The 27,245-nt window shown below is 34.9% G+C and overlaps 1 protein-coding gene across 1 annotated transcript; it reads left to right on the top strand.

The window, feature by feature from the left end:
* The first annotated feature begins 1,165 nt into the window (after positions 1–1,165).
* On the top strand, positions 1,166–25,580 carry CLDN16 (claudin 16). The gene is made up of 5 exons (XM_059920773.1): positions 1,166–1,728; positions 14,962–15,064; positions 18,422–18,586; positions 21,504–21,695; positions 22,355–25,580. The coding sequence occupies exons 1-5, from the start codon at positions 1,558–1,560 to the stop codon at positions 22,486–22,488; spliced, it is 765 nt and encodes a 254-aa protein (XP_059776756.1). The 5' UTR covers positions 1,166–1,557; the 3' UTR covers positions 22,489–25,580.
* Positions 25,581–27,245: the final 1,665 nt, after the last annotated feature.

Raw genomic sequence — 27,245 nt, forward strand, 5'->3', positions numbered from 1 at the left:
TAATTACTGATAACATATATACTTTATTTATGGCAGTAAATAGACATATTCCACATATGGTTTTACAAATGATTTTACATTTATATTTACAGTTTATACTTTTGAACACAATCAATTAAAATTAGAAAACAACAAATTTTAGTCACAAAAGTTTATTATTTTAATATAGACTTGAAGGATGTTTTATCAATACTGATTTTAGTCTTTTACCCTAAATATTATGACTGAATCATTATTAAGTGGAAAAAAGTAATCCCTTCCTGAGCTGCCACTAAAATAACTTTCTTAGTAGATGATTCTTCCCAGAGTAATGACCTATTTCTAATCCTTTTTTCCTTGTTCCTCTTTCTCTTTCTCTCTCAATCTCTCTCTCCCCCGCCTTTCTCATTCCCTCTCTTGCATTAAAAACCATGTAAAATATTTTTTATTATCACTTAAAAATCTGTATTTTAGTGTAGAGAGGTCTATCTGATAATGATTAAATGAGGGTATGTATGCTGTTTTAAGTATTTTTTTTTTTAATTCTACTGGTTATGGAATATTTATACTCAATAAGGCTATCCATTCTGGTGTAGGTAAAACTCTAGTTGCCCCTGCTATATCACAGACTTAAAAAAATCCTTTTATTCTAGAATAAACAGTTTCTTTCTCAAGCATATTTTCAAACATTGGTTCATGGGGGAAAAGTAATCATATAGGGAATTCTTGGTCATGTTAATATTTACCATTTAGCTACTTTTGTCAGACACTGTTCTAAGTGATTTACAGACAGTATCGTTTAATTTTCCCAAACATTTCATGATGTCTGTTTGTATTAATATCCCCATTTTACAGAAACCACAGCCCAAGTGCCTTCAGCCTGTAAACTTCAGAGCAAGGATTTATACCCAGAGCTCTTTGGGTTAAAATGTGCACTCTTTCCCACTGAATGATGTCGAAAGGTTAGGAGCCATGGCTCTACCTGGGGCCCAGGTGCTTGGAAACCCTTTATGGGCTGTTCTGCCCAGCACTTTGGAATGCAAACTCCCTTGAGCAAGCCCTTGTTAGCATAGTTTCACCAGTGGCCTGTCTGTCTAAGGTAGTCAGCGAATATTAAAATAGTCCTAATAATAAAAGCACTCAGTCAACCATATAGCCCCCTTACTGAGGGGAGGAGGAGAATAACTCACTTTCTCTGGAGGGCCTGAGAAAGATCAGTTTACAGGCGTCAGCATGGGGTGTAACCCTTCTTCCTTCTCTCCATCTTGACGCTGGCACGTGCCTCTGGTGACCATCATCTCACACTAGCCCAAGGTCTGGGCAGAAAACATTACCGGGGCTCCTTTTCTCCCCCACCCAAAACATTCTCAGTCCTTTCACTGACCTGGCTTCTGATTGGAGGCTCGTTGCTTCAGATAATGACCTCCAGGACCCCTCTGTGGGTTACAGCCTGTTCATATTACTCTTACCGCAGCTTAAGACTCCTGCAGTGGGGAGTAAGGAAAAGGAAAAGACCAGCATTTTCAACATCCCCAGGTACCAGAAGCACAGAAGACTGACGGCATTCCAGCTACCTGCATGGGTCCAGGGCTGACAGCTGCCCATGTGTCCCTTGCAGACAGGCTGTTCGTTAAGATGAGGGATCTTTTTCAGTATGTCGCCTGCTTCTTTGCATTTTTCTCTACTGGGTTCTTGGTTGTGGCCACCTGGACAGACTGTTGGACGGTGAATGCAGATGACTCCCTGGAGGTAAGAAGTCAGCAGCTTCTTTTACTGACCCGAGGCTGTCCAACTTTTCTCTAAGCCCCACTGGCCCATTACATTCACTAGGACTAAGATAGTAATAATAGTCAACATGGTTGGACTTGCTTCTTACTTACTATTTACTGAGTCTTTACATTATTAGCTTATTTAATCCTAACAGCTCATCTATGTGGTAGGTATTGCTGTTATCCCATTTTACAGATGAGGTAACTGAATAAGCCCTTTTTTCATAAAGGTAAATTTACACAAGCGTAATAAGCTTTCCAGAAATTCACCTCTTCCATTGCTGCATATACCAAATTGAATAACATTCCATTAACATCCTTTCTCACAAACAGAAATTTGTTAATCTTGAAGACAACATTAAAAGTAGTATGATAGACTTTCTTAAGGAGTGATCATCTAAATGTTGATCAAGTGATCAAACTCAAGCCATATAAAACCTACCCAATTACTGTGCAATGGAGAAATGTCATTGTAAGGAGTTTCCAAGTAGGAGAAAACATTCTGTGGGAAACCAAGTTTTTCCAGTGTGTCCCAAAGTACAGGAGACAGATATGGGTTTAAGAAACGCTCTTTTAAAAATGAGTTGCTCTTGGGAACCTACTGTTCATGTACAAGATGAGTGAGTGGTTCATATTTGAAAATTTTATTTTTCTCACTGGAGAAACTCTGAAAGAAGTAATTTTCAAATTTAGAATTATTGTCTGTGGTTAAAGGAATCTGAGAGAGGTAAAACTAAGTAAAAATCAATTCTTCCGACTCAGCAACTATTCATTTGTAAGGTTTCAAAAAGTGTAGGTGAGAGAAAGAAAGAATATATCAGGAACTCACTGAGAATATACAGCAACTCACTATGTTCTCCTATGTACATCCTGAATGGAACAATTTACTCTAGCAAATGCTATACCTTTATGAAGTTTAAGAAAGATACCTGAGGGCAAGTTTTTATATTTTTTCTTCTAATTTTATTTATTAAACTCCCAAGTTGGAGTTTCGAATGGAAAGTAATAATCTTTTATTTTTCTGTGTATTATTTTTGTGTTTTATTTTTTTCTTGCTTTTAAATTTCCTCTGACTCTCACATGGTATTTCAAAACCAAGAGAGTTTTTAGTACTTCTTTAGCACTAGAAAATTATTTTTCTGAAAATTGTGATAGAACTGAAATACTATAAAGGATGTCTGCTATATGTTGGTCCAGTGATGCATTATCTGGCCATGCACATAAGTGGTGAATGAAAAAAAAAAACCCAAACTGTCCTTTGAACAGTACTCAGAAAAGTGCAGATAGACATGTTCTGCTGCCATTAGCTTGCTAGAATATGGGCTGCCAGTAGTAGGTGATGAATACAGAAATATGTTGGACTTGAGCTCACTTAAAATTATGTTTTTAAAAACATGCAAAATCTCATCTAAAAGCATTCTTAAAATATTTTCCAAAACAATTTGAAAATCTTTCTCCTTAAGCTGATGGAATTACTAACTTCACTTGATAAGAAATGAAAGTTTAGAAAGGGTCAGACCTTGCTGAGGCAGATTGGGAGTTCTGGTATTTAAAGTGCCTTCTTGCTTTCATCTCAGTACATACAACCAATCTGCCATCTGTTCTTTGCCAAGAACACTTCTAGGTAAAATGAGTGGAATGAGTAGTCTAGTTTATTCACCTTGAGTAAATCCTTGCTAACCTCGGACTATAGTTAGTAGTTCTTAGCTTCTTTCATATTTCCCATACTTGAGATGTATTGCAATAAATCTTCCCCAAGAAGCCTCCCCATTAAAAGAAGAACCCTTTAGTCATTTGTAGAGACGTGGATGGATCTAGAGACTGTCATATAGAGTGAAGTAAGTCAGAAAGAGAAAAACAAATATTGAATATTAACGCATATATGTGGAACCTAGAAAAATGGTACAGATGAACCGGTTTGCAGGGCAGAAATAGAGACACAGATGTAGAGAACAAACGTATGAACACCAAGGGGGCAAGGGAGGGTGGTATGAATTGGGAGATTGGGATTGACATATATACACCAATATATATAAAATAGATAACTAATAAGAACCTGCTGTATAAAAAATAAATAATATTCTAAAATTAAAAATAAAAAGAAGAACCCTTTAACAGATGAGGCCCCCTCCTCTCCAACAGTCTCTTTATTTGCCAGTATTTTTAAAGGGACATGGATCTCTCATAATAATTACTCCTTCAGTTGGCAGATAAAGTCATAATATTATCCATAAATGTCAAGGTTCTGATACTCACTGACTCAATTTTACTGTTCTGTCTCTTTGCTTCCTTCCTTGTGTATATATCGTCATTGGTCCATATTAACAGCTCACTTCAAACAACTACTGGACAAAAACTGGCAAAATAAAAGGGCTTTAAAAAAAAAGCATACCCATAGAAAATTTAAACAAAAAGGAATATAATGAATTTTTCGCTTTGTTAATCTTTGACAGTGATGTAGGCATCAGTGTTGGAAAATGGATTCTGTAGTTCAGTTCAACATAACAAACATGAACTGTATGTCATTTCAAAGGTGCTGTGCTAATCCTCCAAGGAGAGTCAAAGCTAAAGCAAGAGCCATTCCTGCCTTTCATGAAAACACGTTTAGGGAGGAACAAAGATGCACATGAAACTCTAATAAAGGGTGTAGGCCAATTCATATTTGAGAAAGAAATGAACAAAGTGCCACTGGAGGAAAGAAGAGAGAACGATTATTTCCTGTCAGGGACATTGAGACAGGCCTAAAGGAGGAAAAGACATTTGAACAAAGCGTCAAAAAAGATGCCAAGGATTTCAAAAGGTAGAAATGGCAGCAGAGGTCTTCCAAGAGAGAGGACAAATAACAAAACTACAGGCTAAAGGTGAGTAACAGGGAGTAAGAAGCAGATAGAGCTCAGGTATCCTTTTGCCTTACTAGAGAATACTCAAAATACTACAAAATAGTATTGGGCCTCATTTATACCTGTCTTGAAGAGGGAAGTTCTTTGAGTTAAGTAAAAACATTAGGAAAAAGAAATAGCACACTGAATTGTGCACAGCCCCAAGTCAGGGACCAGGGGTCCTGAGCTACCATGCTGCCCCTGTCATTCTTGATTCATGTGTGTCTTGGGGAAGACTGATGTGTGAAGAGAACTTGGGTTTTGAAATTATTCCAGCCTGTGTTCGCATCTTAACTGTCTTCTGTTGAGCAGTCTCAGCTTGTGTCTTCGGCTCAGTTTCCTCAATTATAAAATGAAGTTGAACTCAGTTGTTTTAAGGTCCTTTTTAGTCCTCCATTCTTTAACATCAGAACTTCTTGACTATGACTATTTCTAGAGACATGACTATGTCTTCTAGAGAGATGGCCAGCCGCTGGAGGACTGATGGCATCTAGAGCCTCCCTAGAAATTTCCACTAGGAAATCTAGTGTGAATAGTCTTCATTTTTCTGTTAACTTTATATGTTCTTTCTTCCTATTCCCCACTCTACTTCTCTCCTTACTTTTTTTCTCCCTTTCTTTCTTCTTTCTTCACTGCCTCTTTCCTCTTTCTTCTTCTTCTTCTCCCTTCCTTCTCCCCTTCTCCCTTTTCCTCCCTTTTAATAAACCTTTTATCCCCTACTTCTCTTTTATTCTTCTTTTTCTCCCCCCACCTTTCTCCTTTTTCTCTTTATCTCTCTCTTTTGTGCTCCCCTTTTTTTCTTTTCTTTCTATAATCTTTCATTCCACAAATGCTCTTTGATACCTACTATCTACTTGGTATTGTGGTGGGTACAGGTTATGAAGGAGGAGGAAACTTGGATCTTCCTTAGGTTTCTCCCAGCATATTGGGGGAGACAGACAGGTAAACTGATAGTATGATATGACCAGTGCTATGATTACAGATAACTCTGAGTGGCCAGCTCACTCAATCGTGTATAATCAGTGAAGGTTACCCAGAAGAAATATCTAAACTAGGCTTGAAGAACAAGTGAAGGGGGCAGAAGAAGTAGAGAGTATTGCACACACAGGAGATGATATAGGCAGAGATCTAGGTATGAGAGTGCTGTACGTTTATCACTTTGGACATATTGGAAAAAGTTTCCAACATAGGGAGGAGAATATAGGGGCTGGATCATTGAGGGCTTGTATTCATGTAAAATATAGATCTTATACCATAGACAAGGGTGGTTCACTGTAAACAAATATATATGTGTGTTTTAGAAAGAGCAATCATTCTGGCTAATGTGGGGAATGATTAGAAAGGGTAAAATGAGTTATAGGGAGATCAACTAGGCAGATTTCCCATAAAACAGGAGGAAAACATTGATGGTCTGAACTAGTGTGGCAGCAAGCATAAAAAGGGTACAAATGAACTTGTTTACAAAACAGAAGTAGAGTCACAGATGTAGAAAACAAACTTATGGTTACCAGGGGATAAGCAGGGAGGGATAAATTGGGAGACTGGGATTGACATATACACACTACTATGTATAAAATAGACAACTAATAGGAACCTACTGTATAGCACAGGGAACTCTACTCAATACTCTGTAACAGCCTATATGGGAAAACAATCTGAAAAGAGTAGATATATGTATATGTATAACTGATTCACTTTGCTGTACATCTGAAACTAATACAACATTGTAAATCAACTATAATTCAATAAAAAAATTTTAAAAAGGCATAAAAAGGCATAATGTGGGAAACTAAAGAACTCAAATTGATGATTAATAATTGATTGCATGTGGGGAAAGAAGGCTGATGGAGAAGGAGAAGTAAAATTTGAAATCTACTTTACTGTTTCGGGGTAATTGGAGGAAGGTTGGAGCCACTCACCTAGAGCTTAAATGGAGGAAAATTAGTCTCTATACAGAAGTCATTAAGCAGCAATATCCCTGGACCATGCCACTATTTTTTTCTTACTTAGATTGTTGCACAGCACCTTGAGGGGGCCAGGAAGGGAATGCTTTTCAGTGTGGATGTTTACAGGTTGAACTTGATGTTACAGGGACCTGAGATTAAATCCCACCCTGCCAGGCAGTAGCTGTGTGAATTTAGACAGATGTTTAAGTTGTGTAAAACTGCATTTCCTCTTCTATAAAGGGAGAGTAACAATATACACATAGTAAGTGTCTTGTGAGGGTTAAATGAGCCTGTCTATCTAGTTTGCCGCAGTACCAGTCAAATACAAATCAGTCAATAAATGTTAGATATATTATCGTCTATTTGCAGTTTATTGTTTTGTTTTTGTTCTGGAGGAGGAGATGACATTTTGTACAATGTTCACTGAAGGGAGAAATATGAGATTTAAGTTTTGTTCCTATTTTCTCTGTTGATTCTCTTGGGCAAATTTTGTTTACTTCTCTGAGCTGTTGTTTTTTCCATTTTTACACTTATGACTGTTCCCTTTTTGTCTAACCAGGGGAATAAGGCAGAGAATAGAGACGAAATAGCATAAGTTATATATTAAATACATTTTGAAAGAAAATAAATTATGAATTAATAACATAAATATGCTAATTACATCATAAAATGTGTAATTCTTCATTATCCACAGTAAAATAGAAAAGTAGCTTCTTCACAAAGTTACTGGTCTCTCAATTATCGGAAAGAAAAAAATGTTTTAACAAGTTTATTTCATTTTTAAGTTCAACTTTTGTTAATTATTTACTGAGAATTTGTCATGTACCAAGCACTGTTATGATTAAAATTTTATGACCTCAAATGAAAGGTAATCCACATTTGGATTTATTTTATCTTCATTACCAGGTTCTCCCCTGGGATTTCTATTTTCATTAATGATGCTACAATTCTTTCATACATAAATATTGAAATTATTAGAGCTAGCATGTACTCTGATTATCTATACACTTGCTTTGCTTTCCAACTGATTTTAAACTCCTTTAGCAGATATTTGAGCCTAGAAATATTCTTTAATTCACCTCATGGTCTCCTACAGCTCCTAGCACCCCCTTCTACATAATGGGATCTCAGGATGCATTTGTTAATATGAAGTGAATGGGTACCTATTATGATACTTGACATACTTACTAAAAGAGTGAATAAATGAGTGAAATATAATGTGAAGTGATATTTGGAAATCTCACGTTGAACACTAAATAAGAAGTATCTCTGTAGAAAGACCATCACTTTTTCTTAGGGAAGATCTTTCATCTTGCTGCAGTTTAAATTTTTTCAAGATATGGATTTGGTCCCTCTTTTTAATCAGATAGGAAAAAAGAGCCAATCCCCTGAAATGTATAATAAAGTTGGTGAAGAGTGTATTCTTACCTAGAAAATATAGCTTTTCTTCCTGGTGCTTCAAAGAGGGAAAGAAATGAAGAAAAGGAGAGAGAGAAAAGGAAATTAATATTTTGTAATAATTCACTCAACGTAAATTGTGATCTCTGCCACTGGCCAGTAATCTTTGCAAAGTTGTGATTCCATACTTTCATAAGGAAAACATTCTAAAATGATTAAATGTATGACTTAAATTAAATAATAAATATTAAAATTGAAATATTTATATAGTCCATATATGTAAATTAGGTAATATGACCATGAAGGCCACAAACATTATATTATTACCTACTAGGTTTGCATTATCCCATTCTTGCCATTTATACCTTTAGCCAGTGCTCCACAGCTAAGCAAGAAGAGTTAAACCAAATATATTTTAGCAAATAAACTCATGGTACATAAATGGAGTAAAAAAGAAAGGTGACATCTATTATATTTATTTTAATCTTGCTTTCTCATCCTTATAAATACCTGTCTTGAGTTCTTTTAGGCCCTGGGATAGTGAGAAAAAGAAAAGAAAAGGTAAAAATTAAAAGTTCAGAACTCTAGTATGAGAAAATTCAAATGCCTTTTTGTTCAAAGTGAAAATGTTTCATGTTTTAGGAGTAAAACATTATTTACCATAGTATTATTAAAACTTTTGCACCCCAATAAATATACTTAATTAAGTACTGGAAACAAGTAAGTTGCATCTTCAACATTAAAGTACACTAGCACAGGGATGGTAAAGTTGTGTGAAAACAATAAATCTCTATTTTATGCATATGCAAGGTGGTTTTTGAAAGAATATATCTTCATGACTTATCCCATTTTTCTTTTGGCTAATGATTATTCTTCCTATATATATTACATTTACACATAAATTCCAATGCATATGCATTTATAACATAATGCATAGTGACAAAGAAAAATCTTGTTTAATTGTGGTCAACCAAAAAAAAACATTTACTAAGCCTGCTGTGTATAATTACTATATATATTGGGTTGGCCAAACGGTTGGTTCGTTTTTTCCCATAAGATGGTTCTAGTAGCACTTAGTTGTCTTTTAAATTCATTGAAAACAATTTTGTTAGATTGTATGTGACAGCTGTCATATCAGCATGCATTTAAAAAAGATCAAAATTGGTGAATTTTTGTGTAGCCATTTTAATATTGAAGACGGAAGAAAAAAAGCAACGTTTTCAGCATATTATGCTCTATTATTTCAAGAAAGGTAAAAATGCAACCTAAATGCAAGAAAAGATTTGTGCAGCATATGGAGAAGGTGCTGTGACTGAAGGTGTCAAAAGTTGTTCACCAAGTTTCATGCTGGAGATTTCTCTCTGGACGATGCTCCATGGTTGGGTAGAGCAATTAAAGTTGATAGCAAACAAATCGAGACATTAATTGAGAACAATCAACGTTGTACCACATGGGAGATAGCCGACATACTCAAAATATCCAAATCAAACACTGAAAATCATTTGCACCAGCTTGGTTATGTGAATCGCTTTGATGTTTGGGTTCCACATAAGTTAAGTGAAAAAAACCTTCTTGACCATATTTCCGCATGCGATTCTCTACTTAAACATAATGAAAACATTCCGTTTTTAAAACAAATTGTGACGGGAGATGAAAAGTGGATACTGTACGATAATGTGGAACAGAAGAGATGGTGGGGCAAGCAAAATGAACCACCACCAACCTCACCAAAGGCCGGTCTTTATCCAAACAAGGTGATGTTGTGTATATGGTGGGATTGGAAGGGAGTCCTCTATTATGAGCTCCTTCTGGAAAACCAAACGATTAATTCCAACAAGTACTGCTCCCAATTAGACCAAATGAAAGCAGCACTCGATGAAAAGCATCCGGAATTCGTCAACAGAAAACACATCATCTTCCATCAGGATAACACAAGACCGCATGTTTGTTTGATGACCAGGCAAAAACTGTTACAGCTTGGCTGGGAAGTTCTCATTCATCCACCATATTCAACAGACATTGCACCTTCGGATTTCCATTTACTTTGGCCTTTACAAAATTATCTTAATGAAAAAAATTTCAATTCCCTGGAAGATTGTAAAAGGCACTTGGAACAGTTCTTTGCTCAGAAAGACAAAAAGTTTGGGGAAGATCGAATTATGAAGTTGCCTGAAAAATGGGAGAAAGTAGTGGAACAAAACGGTGAATATATTGTTCAATAAAGTTCTTGGTGAAAATGAAAAATGTGGTTTTTATTTTTACTTAAAAACCGAAGACACTTTTTGGCCAACCCAATAGATATATACATAAATTTCTCCTATGTAACAGGAGGAGAAAATGACAATTAATTAAAGTATTTTTAAGCTTCTCTCTTCTCAAAAGGTATATAAAATATATGGAGGCATGACAGGCACACTCAAAACTGCAGAAGATAAGACAATGCAGGCAAAATTGTGTGTTGCTACTTGTAAATATTTTCAGAGGGATAAGAAAAGGGAAATTGGCAAAGGCTACGATAGAGAAACCTTAATTGGAAACTGCTAAAGAGGTTAGAATAAGAAATCCCAGGATTAAGGAATTAATTTATGCCATTATAAACTCACCTAGGAAGAGGGACCATCAGTCCCTCTTCCTGAAAGTATACTGAAACTATTTTTCTGTGTGGTATCCTGCTTGCTCATCCTTAGTATTGTGGTAAACACTTTCCAGAGCCAGTTGAGTAGATAGGGTCCAGGCTGACACCAAATCAGCATAAACTCTCTGGTCTCAATAATATTTCTTTAACTCCTGGATTTAGACGTTCTAGTCTGTTCAGTCAAGTCAAAAGGACATATTAAGCCTCAATTGTGTCTACAGTATATCAGTAACCATTTTCTATGCCAAATGAGAGCTAATGTGTATGAATTAGAAAAACTGACAAATATTTTCCCTCAGTAAACATCTATTGAGCATCTATTATATACTGAGAAGGAGGGTTTGTACGCTCCTTGAAGCAAGGTGCCATGCCTATCTTGGTCATTGCTGTATCCCCAGCACTTGGCTGGTTGACTGACACACGACAGACATTCAGTGAACATAGTCTGAAAGGCAGACTTGGGAGACAGATGCACATAAATGCACATAAAAAGATAACGCAATATTATACATGCTATAGAAATATGGACTAGTTACTGTGGGATCCAAGAAGAGATTAACTCCAGCTGGAGAGACTGGGAGAATCTCATGGAAGGAGGGATATCTTTGAGGTGAGATTTAAATGAGAGGTAAAAATTTGAAGATCCACTCAGCTCCGGCTAATTGCTGTTATGTGGAACCAGGGAGTCCAGGTGGCCAGACTGACCAAGTTTCCAAGGGAAGCCAGAAATCTGTACTCTTCTGTAAACTCTCTATGTTTCACTGTCGGCAGGTAATTAATATTAAGAAATTTAGGTTGGCCTCATGTTTGTGACTTGCACCTTTATTGCCACACCTTGGATAAACTGACTTCTTCCCACTTCAGGACCAACAAATATTTATTGAAATGATATAAAAATTCCCTGAGTATTATTTTATATGTTATTTGTTAATATATGAATCACGTGTTAAGAGTACAAAGCTTAAATTTGTAATCGTCTATTTTGGACAACGCTATGAGATAAAATTATTAGTTAACATTGTTTTTACCCGTTAAGTAAGGTTAACCGTAATATTTTAAGCATGAGTCTGCTTTGTAAAAACCTTGTCTTAAAACTTTAAGAATGTAGATTTGCTTGTTTTAGAGAGTTCTTAATAAGCCATTGTACAACAGGAGGATAAGTGAAGATTCTAAATTATAGGCAAGGAGGGCTTTCCTAAATGTGATAAATAACGAACAGTCTTTTAACCTTGTATTTTGTGCACAAAGGCACCTTTAAGGGTGTCTCCAGTAAGTGCTATATTAACACAGAAGTTTAGTTAATTACAGCCACTATTCTCACGTACCTTAACTGAGTGTGAATACCAAGCAATCTAATATTGTGCCCCTAAGCATTAATACATAATGAAATTGGATTCCTTGTTTCCTTTAATGAGCTCATTGCTTTTCTAAATATGGTCATTGCAGGTAAATGATCAATAGCCTTGAAAATGACACCACTACTGGTTTATTTTGGCAAGAAAAAAATACTCTTTTTAGTCTAAATATCCTCACATATATAGCTCAGCTCATTTTCTAAATAACCTCACATATAATGAGAATGACTATAGTAGGTTTTATTTGTTTGTCTTAGTGGCTGAGTTAGACAGCAGGAAATTGGGGACAGTCACTCTCTGATTATAGAATAGTGACTTCAGGTCCATATAACCTAGCTCAAATTGGAATGAACTGGATCCAGTGTGTTCCTGTTAATTGAGAGACTGAAGGGTAATAGGCTATGAGAAGGCTTGTCTTCTGTTGTGGTATAATAGTTCAGTACAAATCGTCTCTACTATCCATTTCCTAGGGCTTCCATAACACATTGCCACAATTTGGTGGCTTAACACAAGAGACATTTTTCTCTTACAGTTCTGAAGGCCAGAATTTTGAAATCAAAGTTTTGGCAGGGCTACACCGCCTCTGAAGGCTCTAGAGGAGAATGCATTCCTCGCCTCTTCCAGCTTCTGGTGACATAGGCATTCCTTGACGTGGGCCCACGTCACTCCAGTGTCTGTGTCTGTGGGCACATTGCTTCCTTCTCTTCTGTCTGTCTCTCCTCTGTGTGTCTCTTCTTATAAGGACACTTGTCATTAGATTTAGAGCCCACCCTGGTAATCCAAGAGGATCTCCTTATCTCAAAACCCTTAATTTAACTATGTATGCAAAGTCCCTTTTTCCAAATAAGGTCACATTCACAGGTTCTGGGGATTAGAACATGGATACATCTTTTGGGGGGCTGCCATTCTACCCATTACATCTGCCTTTCTCCACTTTCATACGGTTAGTTAGTAATGCTGAACTTAGTCACTACTCAGGTTACTATGCTGTTTAAGTACTTTACTAGTATTATCATTTATTGAGCAAATCATTTATGTTGTGTGTGTTTGTAATTTTTAATTCTTAGTCACCCTAGCATTAGCTCCTTTATAAAGATAAGGAGATTGGGCTCAAAAAAGGTAAGGCCTTGCCAAGGATGCAACACAGCTAATAAGAGTGTCAATTTAAAGTCTGTGTTTTTTCAGTTATAGCTTAAATTTCATGTGCGTGTAAGTTTAGATATTCACATCCTTCTTTAGAAATTGATATATTAGGTTTCACAAGATGGTTTTTCTTTATTAATATTTTGGTCTCTGTGGTGCCTCAGGTCAGATAATATTCCAACATTCTAAAACATCACTACTAGATTTAATCTTAGGAAGAGAAAGCCAAAGTGGGGTTTCATAGAATAATGGCCATAGGATGAGATTAAAGTTAGGGCTTACTACTTCACCCGAAACTATCTTCCAGTTTCCAATTCTGGAGTACTTTCACCTGAAGTAAAATTGGAATTAAAAAAAATAGGTTTTAAGTATACTGCAATGCTTAAGAGCGTACACACAGACTGCTGTGTTTGAATCCTATCTCCTCCATTTAACTACACTTTCTGGGGTTATCACTTAACTTTCCTGTGCCTCATTTTCCTTATTTGTAAAATGGACAGTAATAATGATAGATCACAGGATCCTTTAATTAATAAGTGAGGTGATAATACACTTAAACAGTAACTGCTTCAGAGTATAGATTCAATATAGAATTATTAATTATTACCAATTATAAGCATTTTACATACAAAGTGAAAATAGAAGTACAACATTCAAAATTGTGATGGAGTAGCCAGCAGTAGAGTTTTATTTGGTGCACAACACAACTTCAAATCAGAACATGGGTCAAAAAGTTTCACAGAGCAAATATTCTCTGATATCATTTTCTTTTGCAAATCAAAATGTTTCATGTTCCTTCCTTTCTTCTCCGCGCCAGTTATAATCTCCCTGTCTTTGCATTTCTCTTCCCACTCTGCTCTGTTATTTATTCTTACTTTAAGGAAAACTTTAAGCTTTCATTTTCCAAGATAATTTGTGGTTAAATCTTACTAAACTATTTCCAGATTGCCAAGGTAATGTGAATCTGTAATCAAATCAGAACAAACAGTCATATTAGTTCTGTTCCATATGTATGAGCTCTGTCAAGAATACTTGAAAACATTTTCTGTTGGCATGTTTCCAATTCTAGAAAATCTATTTTGACTTACAGCTTATAGGTAAAGTATGAGAAGGCTCAGGACACTTGTACCTTTTAGCTCTAAGTGGATACTTAGAATCATCTGTACAGCATTTCTAAGTGATTTACGACTGCAAGGTTGTATGAAATTAATGTTCAGTTTGTTTACATCCATCTCATAGCTTAAACATTGGTAGTCCATCAGTTGAGCAAGGAAGAAGTAGTATGGTCTTTATATTTCATTTATGGTCGTCTTTATGTATAACTTTCTTTGACCATTATTTTAAATTTATGAGCCTCATATATAATAACATGTTTCTTCATGGGACTCATTGTTCATGATGAAGAAAAATTAATGTACATTCCTAATAGACTCAAGATGTCAACAGTTATCACCTATTGTTATATTGATTTTTTTTTTTTTTTTGGATAAGTAAATGTCAGCATATGGTAGTGAAATGAATTGTCGCCCTATTAAACTGACTTGATGATAGAACCAGCCATAGGCATTTGCATATGTTTAATTCTGATTTTATCCATCTTAGGCATGACTTCTTCCTGCCCCCCACCCCCAAATCAGGAAGTGATTTTACTTCCTGGTGGTGAAAGCCTTGAATTGTTAGTGCTTAAGGGAAAATACTCTAAAATGCATTGTGTTTGTTGTAAATGAAATTCCGATCATGCTTGTAACCACTGTACTTTGCTATCAAACTCACAACAGCCAAGTTCTTCCTTTGATCAAGGTGAATTGAAGTGTGTCTGCCTGAATTGTTTCACACAGTGTCTTCTCCAACATCTAGGTGAGCACAAAATGCCGAGGCCTCTGGTGGGAGTGTGTCACAAATGCTTTTGATGGGATTCGCACCTGTGATGAGTACGATTCTATATTTGCTGAACACTCCTGTACGTATGCCTTAGACATCACCCTTGTCAGGGAGGGAAGACCAAAGGAAATTGAACTCAGGTTTCCATTATGTGTTTTTGTTTTTTACTATTCTATATTAAGGTTCTGTCCAGTTTTAAGTGTTTCAATTAGAAATTTAGTTTATTTCTAAAATGTGAATTGAAACATTTTTAGCATATTTTATCTTTTCCCATGTATTTATAAATTCCTTTAGGGTAAAAATATTATCTTATTCAGTTCTGTTCTCCCACGAAGGGTCTGGTATAGTGTCTTATACACAGCAGGCTTATAGTAAACAATTTTTAAATTGAAATGAAATCTTCAGGGTGCAGTGATTTTATGATTAGAATTGACCGGTCAGATGAAAAGCATTTCGGAGATGTCTTTTAGCTATGACTTAGGTCAGATAGAAAGTTTACAGTATTTCAATGGATGACTTGTTAAGAAAGAGAGACAGTGGATATAGAGGGGCAGAGACAGAGACAGAAAAACAGATAGGGAGACAGATAGGCAAAGAGAGACCAGACTGTGGGATCAGGGAATGAAAAACATTAAAATATGTGACACATTCTTAGCAGAAATAATAAAGCCATCTCCTTCACCTTCCCTACCTTTAGCTTTAAATTATAATTAGGTGTTAACAAGGCCCATGTTTCTATGAATAAAAGATTTCATAGATTGAAAAACCTTATTACTGATTCTCTCAACTCTTCTCCATACCATTTATTTATTTATTTGTGTGTTTGTTTGTTTATTTATTTACTTATTAGAACACCCAATCGTGCCAAGAAATACTGGTGCTGTTATTAAAGCAAATTGGTTTTAGTCTCTTTCAAATCAAATGATGGGTGGTGGTACAATATCACAACTTCTTTTCTCAAGATAAATGAAAAGTAAACCCTTAGAGTGTGACTTTTCCCCTGAACAGCTATTTCAGTCCAGGGAAAAGCACTTAAAAGGAGCTGTGCTCTACAAATATCTTTCTGTGCCATTTAGGATTTGAGTGCCTGAAACATTTTTTAATTCATAAAGCTTTTATTTCATTTTTTAGAAAAAGGCCTTTTATGTTTTCCTCTTTTTTCCCTTCTTGCACTAACCTAGTTCTATCTACAAAGAGGCATGATTTGGTCAATAGGAATGGGCATTCATGTTCATGTGGACCCTAGGCTATTCCAGAAATACAGTGCTATGGTTAGAGTTGAGAAGAAAATAGAAATATGAAATATTTCAAACTTTTAAATATTTGTTATGTACATTTATGTAAGAAGAAAATAAAATTATTCATAAGCCTACTACACAGAAAAAAATCACTGTTTATATTTTAAAATGGTCCTTTATCTTTTGCCTATACTATCTCACATTTGTCTTTTGATATATTTTTACCTATTACTTTCAAATAATATACTAAAAATCCATTGATTTTCTTTAAAAAATTCTATCATATGCTTAAAGACAAGAGAGATGAAAATGTGTTCTAAGAAAATAATATAACTGTACCCTCTAAGGATGTTACCTGTAAGAGAGTAGGATTTTATTTTTAGTCTTTGGTATCTTTTATACAATCACAATTAGATCACCTTTCTCATTACCTTGTATACTTAAAGTATTTAGACCCAGATGCCTTTTTTAGGGTTCCTGTTGATACTGTTAATTTTAACCCTTCTCCACCCCCCAAATCAGGGTATTTAACATTATTCTGGCAGCCAAATCTCAGATAATCTCCAAAAGGAAATTCCTGGCTGGCCAGCATTAGCAATCTCTTGCAGAGCTGCCCTCTTGGAACTGGGCTAGCCATGTGGCCCCTGGATGACACCTTAGGCATGAGTCCTGTAGTTCCACAGACCATCTGAGACACACTTTGCATGGGAGCAAGGGTCAGAGAGGGGAAGACCAGGGCCCACAATGATTTCAGGGCACCCCATCCAGATAGCAACCCTGGCCCTGTTGATCCCAGGTTCCAGAAGAGGACTTAGAAAATTTCAAGGGAGGCACTCCAAAATGTGGGACCACTTGGTTTGGGGTGCTGAATAGGAAGCCCACTTATATATAACATTTGAGGATCAAGGAGATCTGCGAAAATATAAAAACTGATATCACCTAATGAGTTACATATTTTTCTCTTTCCTTAATTTGGAAAAAAAAAAAAAAAAAAAGAACCTTAGATTTGGCCTAAATTTGAAATTTGAGCCTAAATTTTAAAAAATAATGTCACATTTTGAGATCTTAAATATTCACCTATTAATAAGGTAGAAACTGATTTTATGCATTGATTTCCTCTCTTAGATGGATTATAAAAATATTTTATATTTGAAATGAGGAAAATTGGCCACATTTTTACAAGCCATCTATAACTAAATAGCCCCTAAAGTTGTCTCATCATTGGGGAAAAATTATTTCAATACAAGTAAACTCCAGATCACTATGAAAATAAAACATAATTATGATACCATCAAAGGAATAAATTTTATTACTCCTCTCCAGTAGCCAGCTAAAGTAACAATAGTTCTGACTTCAGATAATTAACCCTCCGTTTGTGACAACATTATTCTAGTTTTAATTTAGTGTCACTGGGACTCACAGGTGAGGAGGCTTTTACAGTTGATGGTGCTCCCATTGCAGGTGACTGCTACTATTCTACTTCTATTTACCTGATCTTCTCTTTCCTGGACTTTCTACCACATATTCTCATTGGCAATAGCTTTAAAATATGCTACGTTGACAATGCAAGGTTTAAGGATTAATGCAGGGTGTTGGCCGAGAAGGGTCACAACCTGAAGGAATAAAAGAAAATAAATAGTCTTCTGTTTAATAACGGAAGCTCCTTCTCCTTCTAAAGATCTGCTGATGGCTCCTACCTGAACTGGCATGAGATGTCTTGAAGTATTTTATTCTGCTCCCCTATTTTAACCAATTTGTTACATTTTTTTCAATAACACTTCAAACAAATGTAGTGATTATTTATTTATTGAATATTTATTGGTTGTCTTCAGAAGAAGAGATACTCTACTTTCAATTCAGCATTAAGCTAATACTTGTGAATGAGACTCATTCCAAAACAGGAGGCAAAAAGGAAATAGTTATTTAGTCCCCACCATATGGCAGGCATTTTACTAGATGGCCAACAAGACTATAATAAACAGTCCTTAACCAAATAATACTGTTGATAGTCTCATACTGTTTTTGCATTTTGTGAAAAATTAAGGGTATTTATTTCCAAGTTCATGCATATTTAAAGTCTGATTTTATTCAGTGGGCATGTGTTAATGTACGTGGTTTTCTGTTATTTGGTGTACCTCTGTGTATTAACATGTCTCCTTCCTCTGATTATGCTGAAACCACATGCTCTGATCTTCTAGTGAAGCTGGTGGTAACTCGGGCACTGATGATTACTGCAGATATTTTAGCTGGATTTGGATTTATTACCCTGCTCCTTGGTCTTGACTGTGTGAAATTGCTCCCTGATGAGCCATACATCAAAGTCCGCATCTGCTTTGTTGCTGGAACCACATTACTTATAGCAGGTATTGGTCTGGACTAGTGATGGGGATAAAGATACTCAACTAAGGTCTTGGGATGAAGAAGGGTGCTGTTCTGAAGTAGTTCATTTTAGGATAATATTTGACTTGTTTTTCTAGATTGAAGGAATAAGGAGCACATCCACCAACCCTGCTTTCCTTAGTTTTGGAATCAGATAATTAATCTTTTGTTAATATCCCTGGTCAGGGTTTATTGATGTCCTCGAACTATTTTTTAACTATTTAAAAAGTTATATAAAGCTTTAAATTAAAAAAAAAAATTTGTGATTATTCCTGAAGTTAAATCCTAAAATAAGCCTCCAGCCGCCACCTTCTTGCCTGTACACACCCTTACCAGTTCTTCGTGGCAATGAACTAAATTGTACCAAGTCCTGTGTTAGACTTTTCTCATGTGCCAACTCACATGATCATATCTGTAACAATAAACAGATTATGCTATTGTCTCTACTTAAGAAGCTGGTGGATAAATGGAGTTCTGAAGACATAAATCAAGCATGAGTAATAAACAATAAATCAAGAATCACTTTATATGGTGTTTATTAGTGAAACAGCAAAATTGATATTTTACTGAGGTCTGTCATCAAATTCAATTTAGTCTTCCTTTATCACCATGTCTTTTTTGGATCATAATACAAGTTGGGAGGAAGTACACTGTGAAAGAAATCAAAGTGTAGGAAGATTGAAAACCAATGTGTCCACCCTCCAGAGAGAAAACCATCTTCTTTTATGGTAGCAGCAAAAAGTTAGCAAATGCTTGCATATATATATATATATATATATATATATATACACATATATAAAATGTGTGACCTTAGGCCAGTTAATCTGTCTCCTTTTCTTGGTCTGCAAATTAGGGTGAAGCCTCAGCAATAATATCTACTCCTAATTGTTGTTGTAAAGATCCCAATGTGGGCAGAGTAAGCCCATAGCTGAAAGTCTCACCCATCACATAGTCAAGAGTGGGGCCTCCCTGATATTTTCACACAAGGCCCTAAGGATCCTTAGGTTGTACTAAAAAGTCACAAGAATTTAGTACTTTTTTTTCCTTTTAAAGATATTCATTCCCATATCCAGCCTAGTGATAACATAAAGCTTTTGTATGTAACAACGTGTTCATGTAACAAATTTAAACATCATTTAATGTTTTGCAATTTTATTCTAGAATGCTTTTTGAGACATCACTAATCTACTCCATTTTTTGTAAAATAGCAAAACGAATTAAATTTAAAGAAAAATAAGTCACTGAAGAAAATCCCTGCAGGAAGGGCTAAAGAGATACTAAATTAAATTGCCAGAGATGGCCAAAGCCTTGGAATCATCATTTGAAATTAGTATACCATGTATATATTTATATATATACACGCATACACATATATATATACACACACATAGATATATACACGTAACTAAAAGTGGGGTGTTGTTGCTCGCCGCTCAAAAGCCAATAAAGAGGTAAAGATGGTGGAATAGAAAGTTTGCTTTATTTTGGATGCAGGCAACCAGTGGGGAGGGCAGACACCTGTCCAAAGGCTCACCGGCCCCCCCCTTCCCCGACAATCGGGGGGCAAGAGCTTTTATAGGTGGAGGGAAGGGGCTCCATGTAGAAACAGCACAGGCAGCTCTGACAGTCGTCTTGAAATCGGTCATTGGTGGTCTGACCAGCATCATCTTGATTGTTTTAAGTACAGTTAATCTTCAGTTCCAGGGTCAGTTTGTTCCCATTTCTTTGAGGCCAGTTCTCGGAATTGTGGCAGCTTATGTCATGGCTACAGTCTGCTCATCATGTAGTTAACTTCTTCCACCTGGTAGGGGTTTCAGTATCTACAAAACAGCTCAAAGGATATGGCTCAGAGTACTATCCATAGTCCTTGAGAAGGAACTAAAGGTCCTTGACTTTGCTTACTGACTAAACTATCGTTGTTTTGTCCTGTCTGACTGCTTTTCTTTTCTTCTGCATTTTCTCACATCTCTGATTAAACTTATTATTTGGCTAAAGTTTTTCCACAGACAAAAGGCAGACTGAGGACATGGGGGAGAAAGGACCATAGGGTCCTGCTCCGTTTCACACACATACATATATATGTGTGTATATATATATGTGTGTGTATATATATATATATGCATATGTATATATATGCACACACACACACATATATATATATATATATATATATATATATATATATATGTATATATACCGTGATCTGTTTTTAAGTTTCAAAAAAAGAGTTTTCATCCTAAACCTATGGGTTACAGTATTATGGAAAAGGTGTGGTAATTTACATCCTGTTTTTTAATGGTTACTATGTGTTCTTGATCTGGTCCTTCTTAAACTTCTTGCATTAAACAATTGGGAAAATAATGCAATTAAATTGTGACTTCAATAGATATCACACACAGACTTATTAGAGAAAAAATGTGAGAGTTTCTTGGGGGTTACAGATTTCAGAAACACCATTTTCATATAGCCTTTTGTCTCACAACTCCCCACTCTTTTTTCTTACCTCTGAGCCCTGACATGAAATGTATACCTTTAAAGCAAGAGGACTCTAGTGGCATCGTTCCAAGACAATCAATTTTCAGAAAGACTAATCTGTGAGGATTAAATTTTATTTAAAATGAACAAAATTTCTTAGTCTATCCTAATATGGTGTGGGAGTGTTAGATAAATTTTCAATTTCTGCTTTAATTATTTGTTTTTAACCTCAAAGTACTAAAATGAAGGACTTTAAAAACATAGTTTCCAAATGGGTGCTGATTATGTAGCTGACATAACTTCAGTCATGGGTCTGGGGAGCCATAGAATACTCTTAAATACAATACAATACAATACTCTTAAATCTCCTTGGATTTAACTTTTTAAAAGGCCTGCATTATTTTTAGCAATTTTCATCTCCTTCAGGTGCCCCGGGAATCATTGGCTCTGTGTGGTATGCTGTTGATGTTTATGTGGAACGTTCTTCTCTGGTTTTGCACAATATATTTATTGGCATCCAATATAAATTTGGTTGGTCCTGCTGGCTTGGAATGGCTGGGTCTCTGGGTTGCTTCTTGGCTGGTGCTGTCCTCACATGCTGCTTATACATCTTCAAAGGTAAGAACAAAATAAAATAGCACACTTCCTTGCCTCCAGTATCATTCCTCCCAACCCAATGGAAACACATCTCACCAGCTCAAAGTAATGTTGATAACTTGATCCCTACCTATTACCATTAGAAATTTCAGTTGTTCAAGGACAACTGATTTGCAATACTAGAACCTTACTATCCTGTTAGTGGTATATTTGTTGAAAAGAAAAAAAAAAATCCTACAGCTACAACTGTATCTAACATTCAAATATATAATTTTTATTTTGACGTGTCATAATCTTATATATCTCACTTCACCCAATCAACTAAATTTATATCTAGAGTTAAACAGAGAAGTAGACAGAAAGCCAAGTCAAATGCATACTTGTTGTTAAAGAGTGTAATGTGTTACTATTGGGTTTCTCAAAATGTCACTGAAAAAAAATAAGGAAATCCCTCTTCCCATAAGAAAGAAAAGAAAAGGAAATTACTTGACTGAATTTTAAATGTAAAAATAACTTCAAATTGAAAATCTTAGAGTTTCTTCTAGGTTCTTAGATGATTCCTTCTTATAATATTTATATTATTGCCTCTTTGGGGGAAAATGTAATTTTATATACTCTTACCCAAAAGTTTACTGAGCCATAATTATTTTTATATCGCTATGTTTATTTCTTCCAAACAGATGTTGGACCTGAGAGGAACTATCCTTATTCCAGGAGGAAAGCCTATTCAACTACAGCTGTTTCCATGGCCCCGTCATACGCAGCCCCTCGGACACAGACTGCCAAAATGTATGCTGTAGACACTAGGGTGTGAAGTGACACATATCAGTCTGTGTGTATATGTTGTTTAACTAACCAATCAATATGTTCAAGTTAATAAAATAGCTGGCCAATCCAGGAACAGTTATCTAGACTTCCTGTTCAACTAAATTAATTGCTTAGCTTAATCAAAAAGTTTGATTCTCCTATCACTTCTCCTTCTCAATTATTCTTATATTCTTCCACATTCTTTTACCCTCTCTCTCTCACATATATACACATGTACACTTTCACTGTATTTTAAGATAAGGTTGCTGGGATATAAAACTGTTTGTTGTGATATTGCTGCTAGAGATAGTGACATGTTGATATTAAAATTAAATGACACTTTAAGAATAGAAAACAACTTTCAAAAGAGGTCAGAGATTCTAATCTTTGAAAGGATTGACAAGCTCTTAGCTCTTTCCCTGGCTTTTGGCTCACTTTTTGTATTCTCAACTGAGTGAGTTATTTGATAACTTTGAAGAAGATGATTCTTCCAAATTCAAACCAGTATATCAAAACTTACCATTGCTCTGATACTGTTAAAATAGAAAAAGAAAATAACAGCTTCATGTACCAGCCACTGGTGGGAGTTAAAGATAAAAAGGTCCCCCTCCAAACTCTAAATGTCAAAAGCAAATGCTAAATTAATACCAGAGTCAGTGCTGACCTTCTTCCTCATTAACCACATTAAAGATCTGTGTATTTTTTTAATCACTACTCCAAGTTTGCCTATATATTTTCAAATATTAAACTACAGCAGTTAATACCTAAACCGGGGAGTTCACTTAGTATTGATTGAGCATCCAAATGTATCTCAAGAATGTACCATATTAGAATTTGCCAATTCAGGTGTCCTCTCACCACTGGATCCTCAGCACCCAGCAAAAGAGCTGACATATGATAAAATGTAAAAAATATTTGTTGCTTGAAAGCAATAAAGGCTCAACAATTCTCTACTGAAAAAAATCAATTTTCCTCACAAAATATGTGCTTTTTTGAAAAAATAGAATTATATACACACTGAAAGAAATCAATGAATAATTGCTAATGGGATTTTGTTCATATCCATAATATAACCATATTTCAATTTTTTTAATTGTAGAGGTTTTTTTTTTAAGTTATAAAATTTAACCTCAGGTTTTCTGGTTCCTTGAAACTCACATGAATAGCATTAATAGCCATACAGTACCTTAACAGACTATCAACTGAACTAAAAATTAGTTCTTTGGAAAATGGAAATTTAGTTGTGAACGTCTGAAGCTCCCAAAAGAAGTGTTTCCAATTTAAAAAGCTAAAAATAATGTGAAAACGAGATGATGGAAACTGGTACATACATTGCTGAGAATGATGTTCATGACTTCATACGACATCTCTTTACTAGTATCTCAGGAGAATTTATAATCTAATCTTAGAATTAAGAGCAATTGATTCACTTTTATTTCATGGATGTTATTAACTGTAACTGACATTTAACAAAAGTAATTGTAGATTATGTTTACTAGTTATATGGGTATTATTCTAAGCATTTTAAAGCTTATTTTGTGTTGTTCTTTTTTCTCAACCTGAGCTTTTAAATTTTTTATTCCCATATTTATTTTATGATATATTGTCTGTCATGTTTTATATATTCTAATAAGTCTCTTGAAATGCTTCTGGGGAAAGCCAAGGTAAAATTAATTAAATAATTAATTAGATTTTAGAGATACAAATTTTTCCCTCCTTAAAGGTTTCATTTCTATGAGGAAATATTTCAGAGGATTATGGTGATAATCGAAATCTATTAATGTTTTGAATATTTTTCTCAATAAAAACATTTTGCATATCCTGGGAAGAATATTAGTTTTTTTTAAAAAAAATCCCCTTGGGAATTTTCATTCCTAATCCACTGTAATCTAATGAAGCATTCCAAAATAAAGCATAACAAAGAATATACTTTGTATAGCAACTACAAAATATATTTGTTGTATAGTGAACAGCAAAATAAATATCAAATTGTGAAGAAGCAATAATTGACATAGTGGTAGCTCAACATACTCAGAAAGAAAAAAATAACATAAGCCCAAAGTATACTCATATCTGGTTATTAGGTTGAATCGTTAAAATAGCCCACAAAATTCTGAGTACTATAATTTAGTCATGTCCTGTTAATTGCAATAGGAAAAAATAAAAAATGTATAAAATGGAACAATCTTATTTACCTATCCCTTTATTAATCATGACTTTCTAATATCACATTTTTAACTGAAATTAGCCTTTTGTTATTATAAAAGTTATATATGTGCATTGTAGAAAGTTGGAAAACAAAAACAACCAAAAATGTATCTTGTTTAAATATCATGGGACCATATTCTCTCCACCTATATCACTACTCCTAAAACCCTATTGAACATCTGCACATTCTTCCACATATTCTGTTTATACACATACACACAAAGACTATATATTCTTCTTTAAAAGATCATTCCATATCTGTGGCTTTGTAACCTAATTTCCCCCCATTAATTATCATTGTCTTTTCATAGCAATAAATGTTCATCTTATTGATAACCAATCCATGTTTAAATTTACCCAAGTTTCTCAAAATGCACCATACTACTGGTTTGTTTAAACCAGTATTTGCATTTCCTCTGATTATTATGCCCCTTAAGTCTCTTTTAATCAAGCTACATTTTTTCATCATCCCTGATTTATTTTAAAAAAAAGCAAAAAAAAAACTGAACCAGTTTTCCTACAGTTTATTCCACCTTCTGGATTTGTCTGGTGATGTCACTTAGCTTGTTTCTCTATACCTTGTGTTTTAAGTAAATTGAAATTTAAATCAAAAGGCTTTGATGGAATCAAGTTAAATAGTTTCTAAAATAAACCATAGGTGATGTGAAGCATATCTGGAGACCTAATATCTTGTTGATTTAGCCTTAATTATGATAAAAGTTGTTCACTGGATTAGGGTGATGCTAATCTGATCCCTCCATTCTTCAGTTGTATGTACTTCTCCTTTAGTGACAAAAACAAGTGATTATTGTGGTGTTATTTTGGAAACCATAGGAATATCCTATGCTCCATCAACCATAATAATAATTTTAAAATAATACTTTTAACAATTGATAATCTTTATTGGAGACAGTACATTTGTTACAGTTTGTAGAAAGATGGTTCTCTAATTCTATTTTATCTTCATCTGTAGTAAAAACTCTTCTGTAAAATAAGCCTTGGTCTCTTCATTTGAGTCTATTTAGTTACCCTGAAAAGGCAGGATAAATGCTTAAAATTCTTCCCCTTCATTTATCAATTCACAATACAAAATAAGGAGCTGGCTTATTAGTGAGATAATATGTAATTTATCAGCCAAACAGGGACAATTTGAGAGTAGAAGTGGGACCCATTAATAATTAAATCCTGGGAAAGTAAGGAGGTACTGTCTTTCTTTTAGCTCAAAGAGTGATGCATATTATTTTTCGATATTTCTTTATATTTGAGTGTCATTGTGAACCTACATATTACCATTGATTCAATGTGCTTTGATCCATAATAACTATTATTATTATGGTACTTAAATTGTTCATCTTTGGTCTGTGTGGGCTTTTTTAAACCGGCTCCTGTGTTTTCTTGATACAGTACTTACAAAAAATTTTTCTTTGGTAATCATAATGTTGAGGTACATCCAGAAGAGTACATGTTTACAGCTAGATGAATTTTCACAGAGCGAATATACCTGCATAATCTGCATTCATGTCAATAAATAGATTATCCTTTCCCAGAAGCTCCCTTTGCCCCACCTTCTTGTCCTTACCCTCACCGTTCTGTGGGTAACCACTATCCTGACTTCCAAAACCATAGATTAGTTTTGTCTGTTTTCGAACTACTGTATATTTAATTCTTTGAATCTAACTTCTTACCCAACATTATGTCCTAAGATTCAAAATTCATCTATATGGTTTCATGTAGTTTAGTTCACTTATTTTCATTGCAGTACAGTATTCTATTGCAGAATATACCACATCAAAATGTTTAATCCATTTTACCGGTAATGGACATTTGGTACGTTTCCAGTTTTTAGCTATTACAAATAGTGCTGCTATGAACATTCTTTGTTTCTGTTTTTTATTGAAGTGTAGTTGATTTACAATATTGTGTTAGTTTAAGGTATACAGCATAGTGATTCAGTATTTTTGCAGATTATATTCCATTATAGGTTATTACAAGATATTGGGTATAATTTCCTGTGCTATACAGTAAATCATTATGCTTAAACGTTCTTGTACTTGATTTGGGGAGAGCTATACCTTCCCTTCTCTGATACCTAGGAGTGGAATTGCTCCATCACAGGTGCGCTTGGGTTCAGGGGTAGTGGATATTGCCAAACCATGTTCCAAAGTGCTTGTACCAATTTACACACTCACAGCAGTACATGATGTTCCACATCCTTGTCAATGCCTAATATTATCTATGTTCTTTCATTTTAACCATTCTAGTAGGTATGTAGGGGGTCAAAAAATAAAAATTTGTAGTTTTTAACTCATCTTCCTAATAACTAATGAAGCCATACACATTTTACTAAGGTTATTATCTATTTGAATATTCGATTTAGTAAATTATATGTTCAATTTCTTTGCCAATCATTCTATTTTCTTTTTTCTTCAAAGAGTTCTTTATATATTCTTGATCTGAGTCCTTTATCAGATATATGTGTTACAAATATCTTCTCCTAGCCTGTGGGCTGCTTTTCCACATTATTAATGAAATTTTCTAATGACAAGTTATTTTTAA

The sequence above is a fragment of the Balaenoptera ricei genome, chromosome 4 (assembly GCF_028023285.1).
Source record: "Balaenoptera ricei isolate mBalRic1 chromosome 4, mBalRic1.hap2, whole genome shotgun sequence".
NCBI lineage: Eukaryota > Metazoa > Chordata > Mammalia > Artiodactyla > Balaenopteridae > Balaenoptera > Balaenoptera ricei.

Bases quoted from the DNA above. Each gene is read 5' to 3' on its own strand.
- CLDN16 (XM_059920773.1), top strand. From the start codon at position 1,558: ATGGGTCCAGGGCTGACAGCTGCCCATGTGTCCCTTGCAGACAGGCTG. The intron at 15,065-18,421 runs GTACGTATGCCT...CTGATCTTCTAG, and splicing joins TATATTTGCTGAACACTCCT to TGAAGCTGGTGGTAACTCGG. The intron at 21,696-22,354 runs GTAAGAACAAAA...TCTTCCAAACAG, and splicing joins CTGCTTATACATCTTCAAAG to ATGTTGGACCTGAGAGGAAC.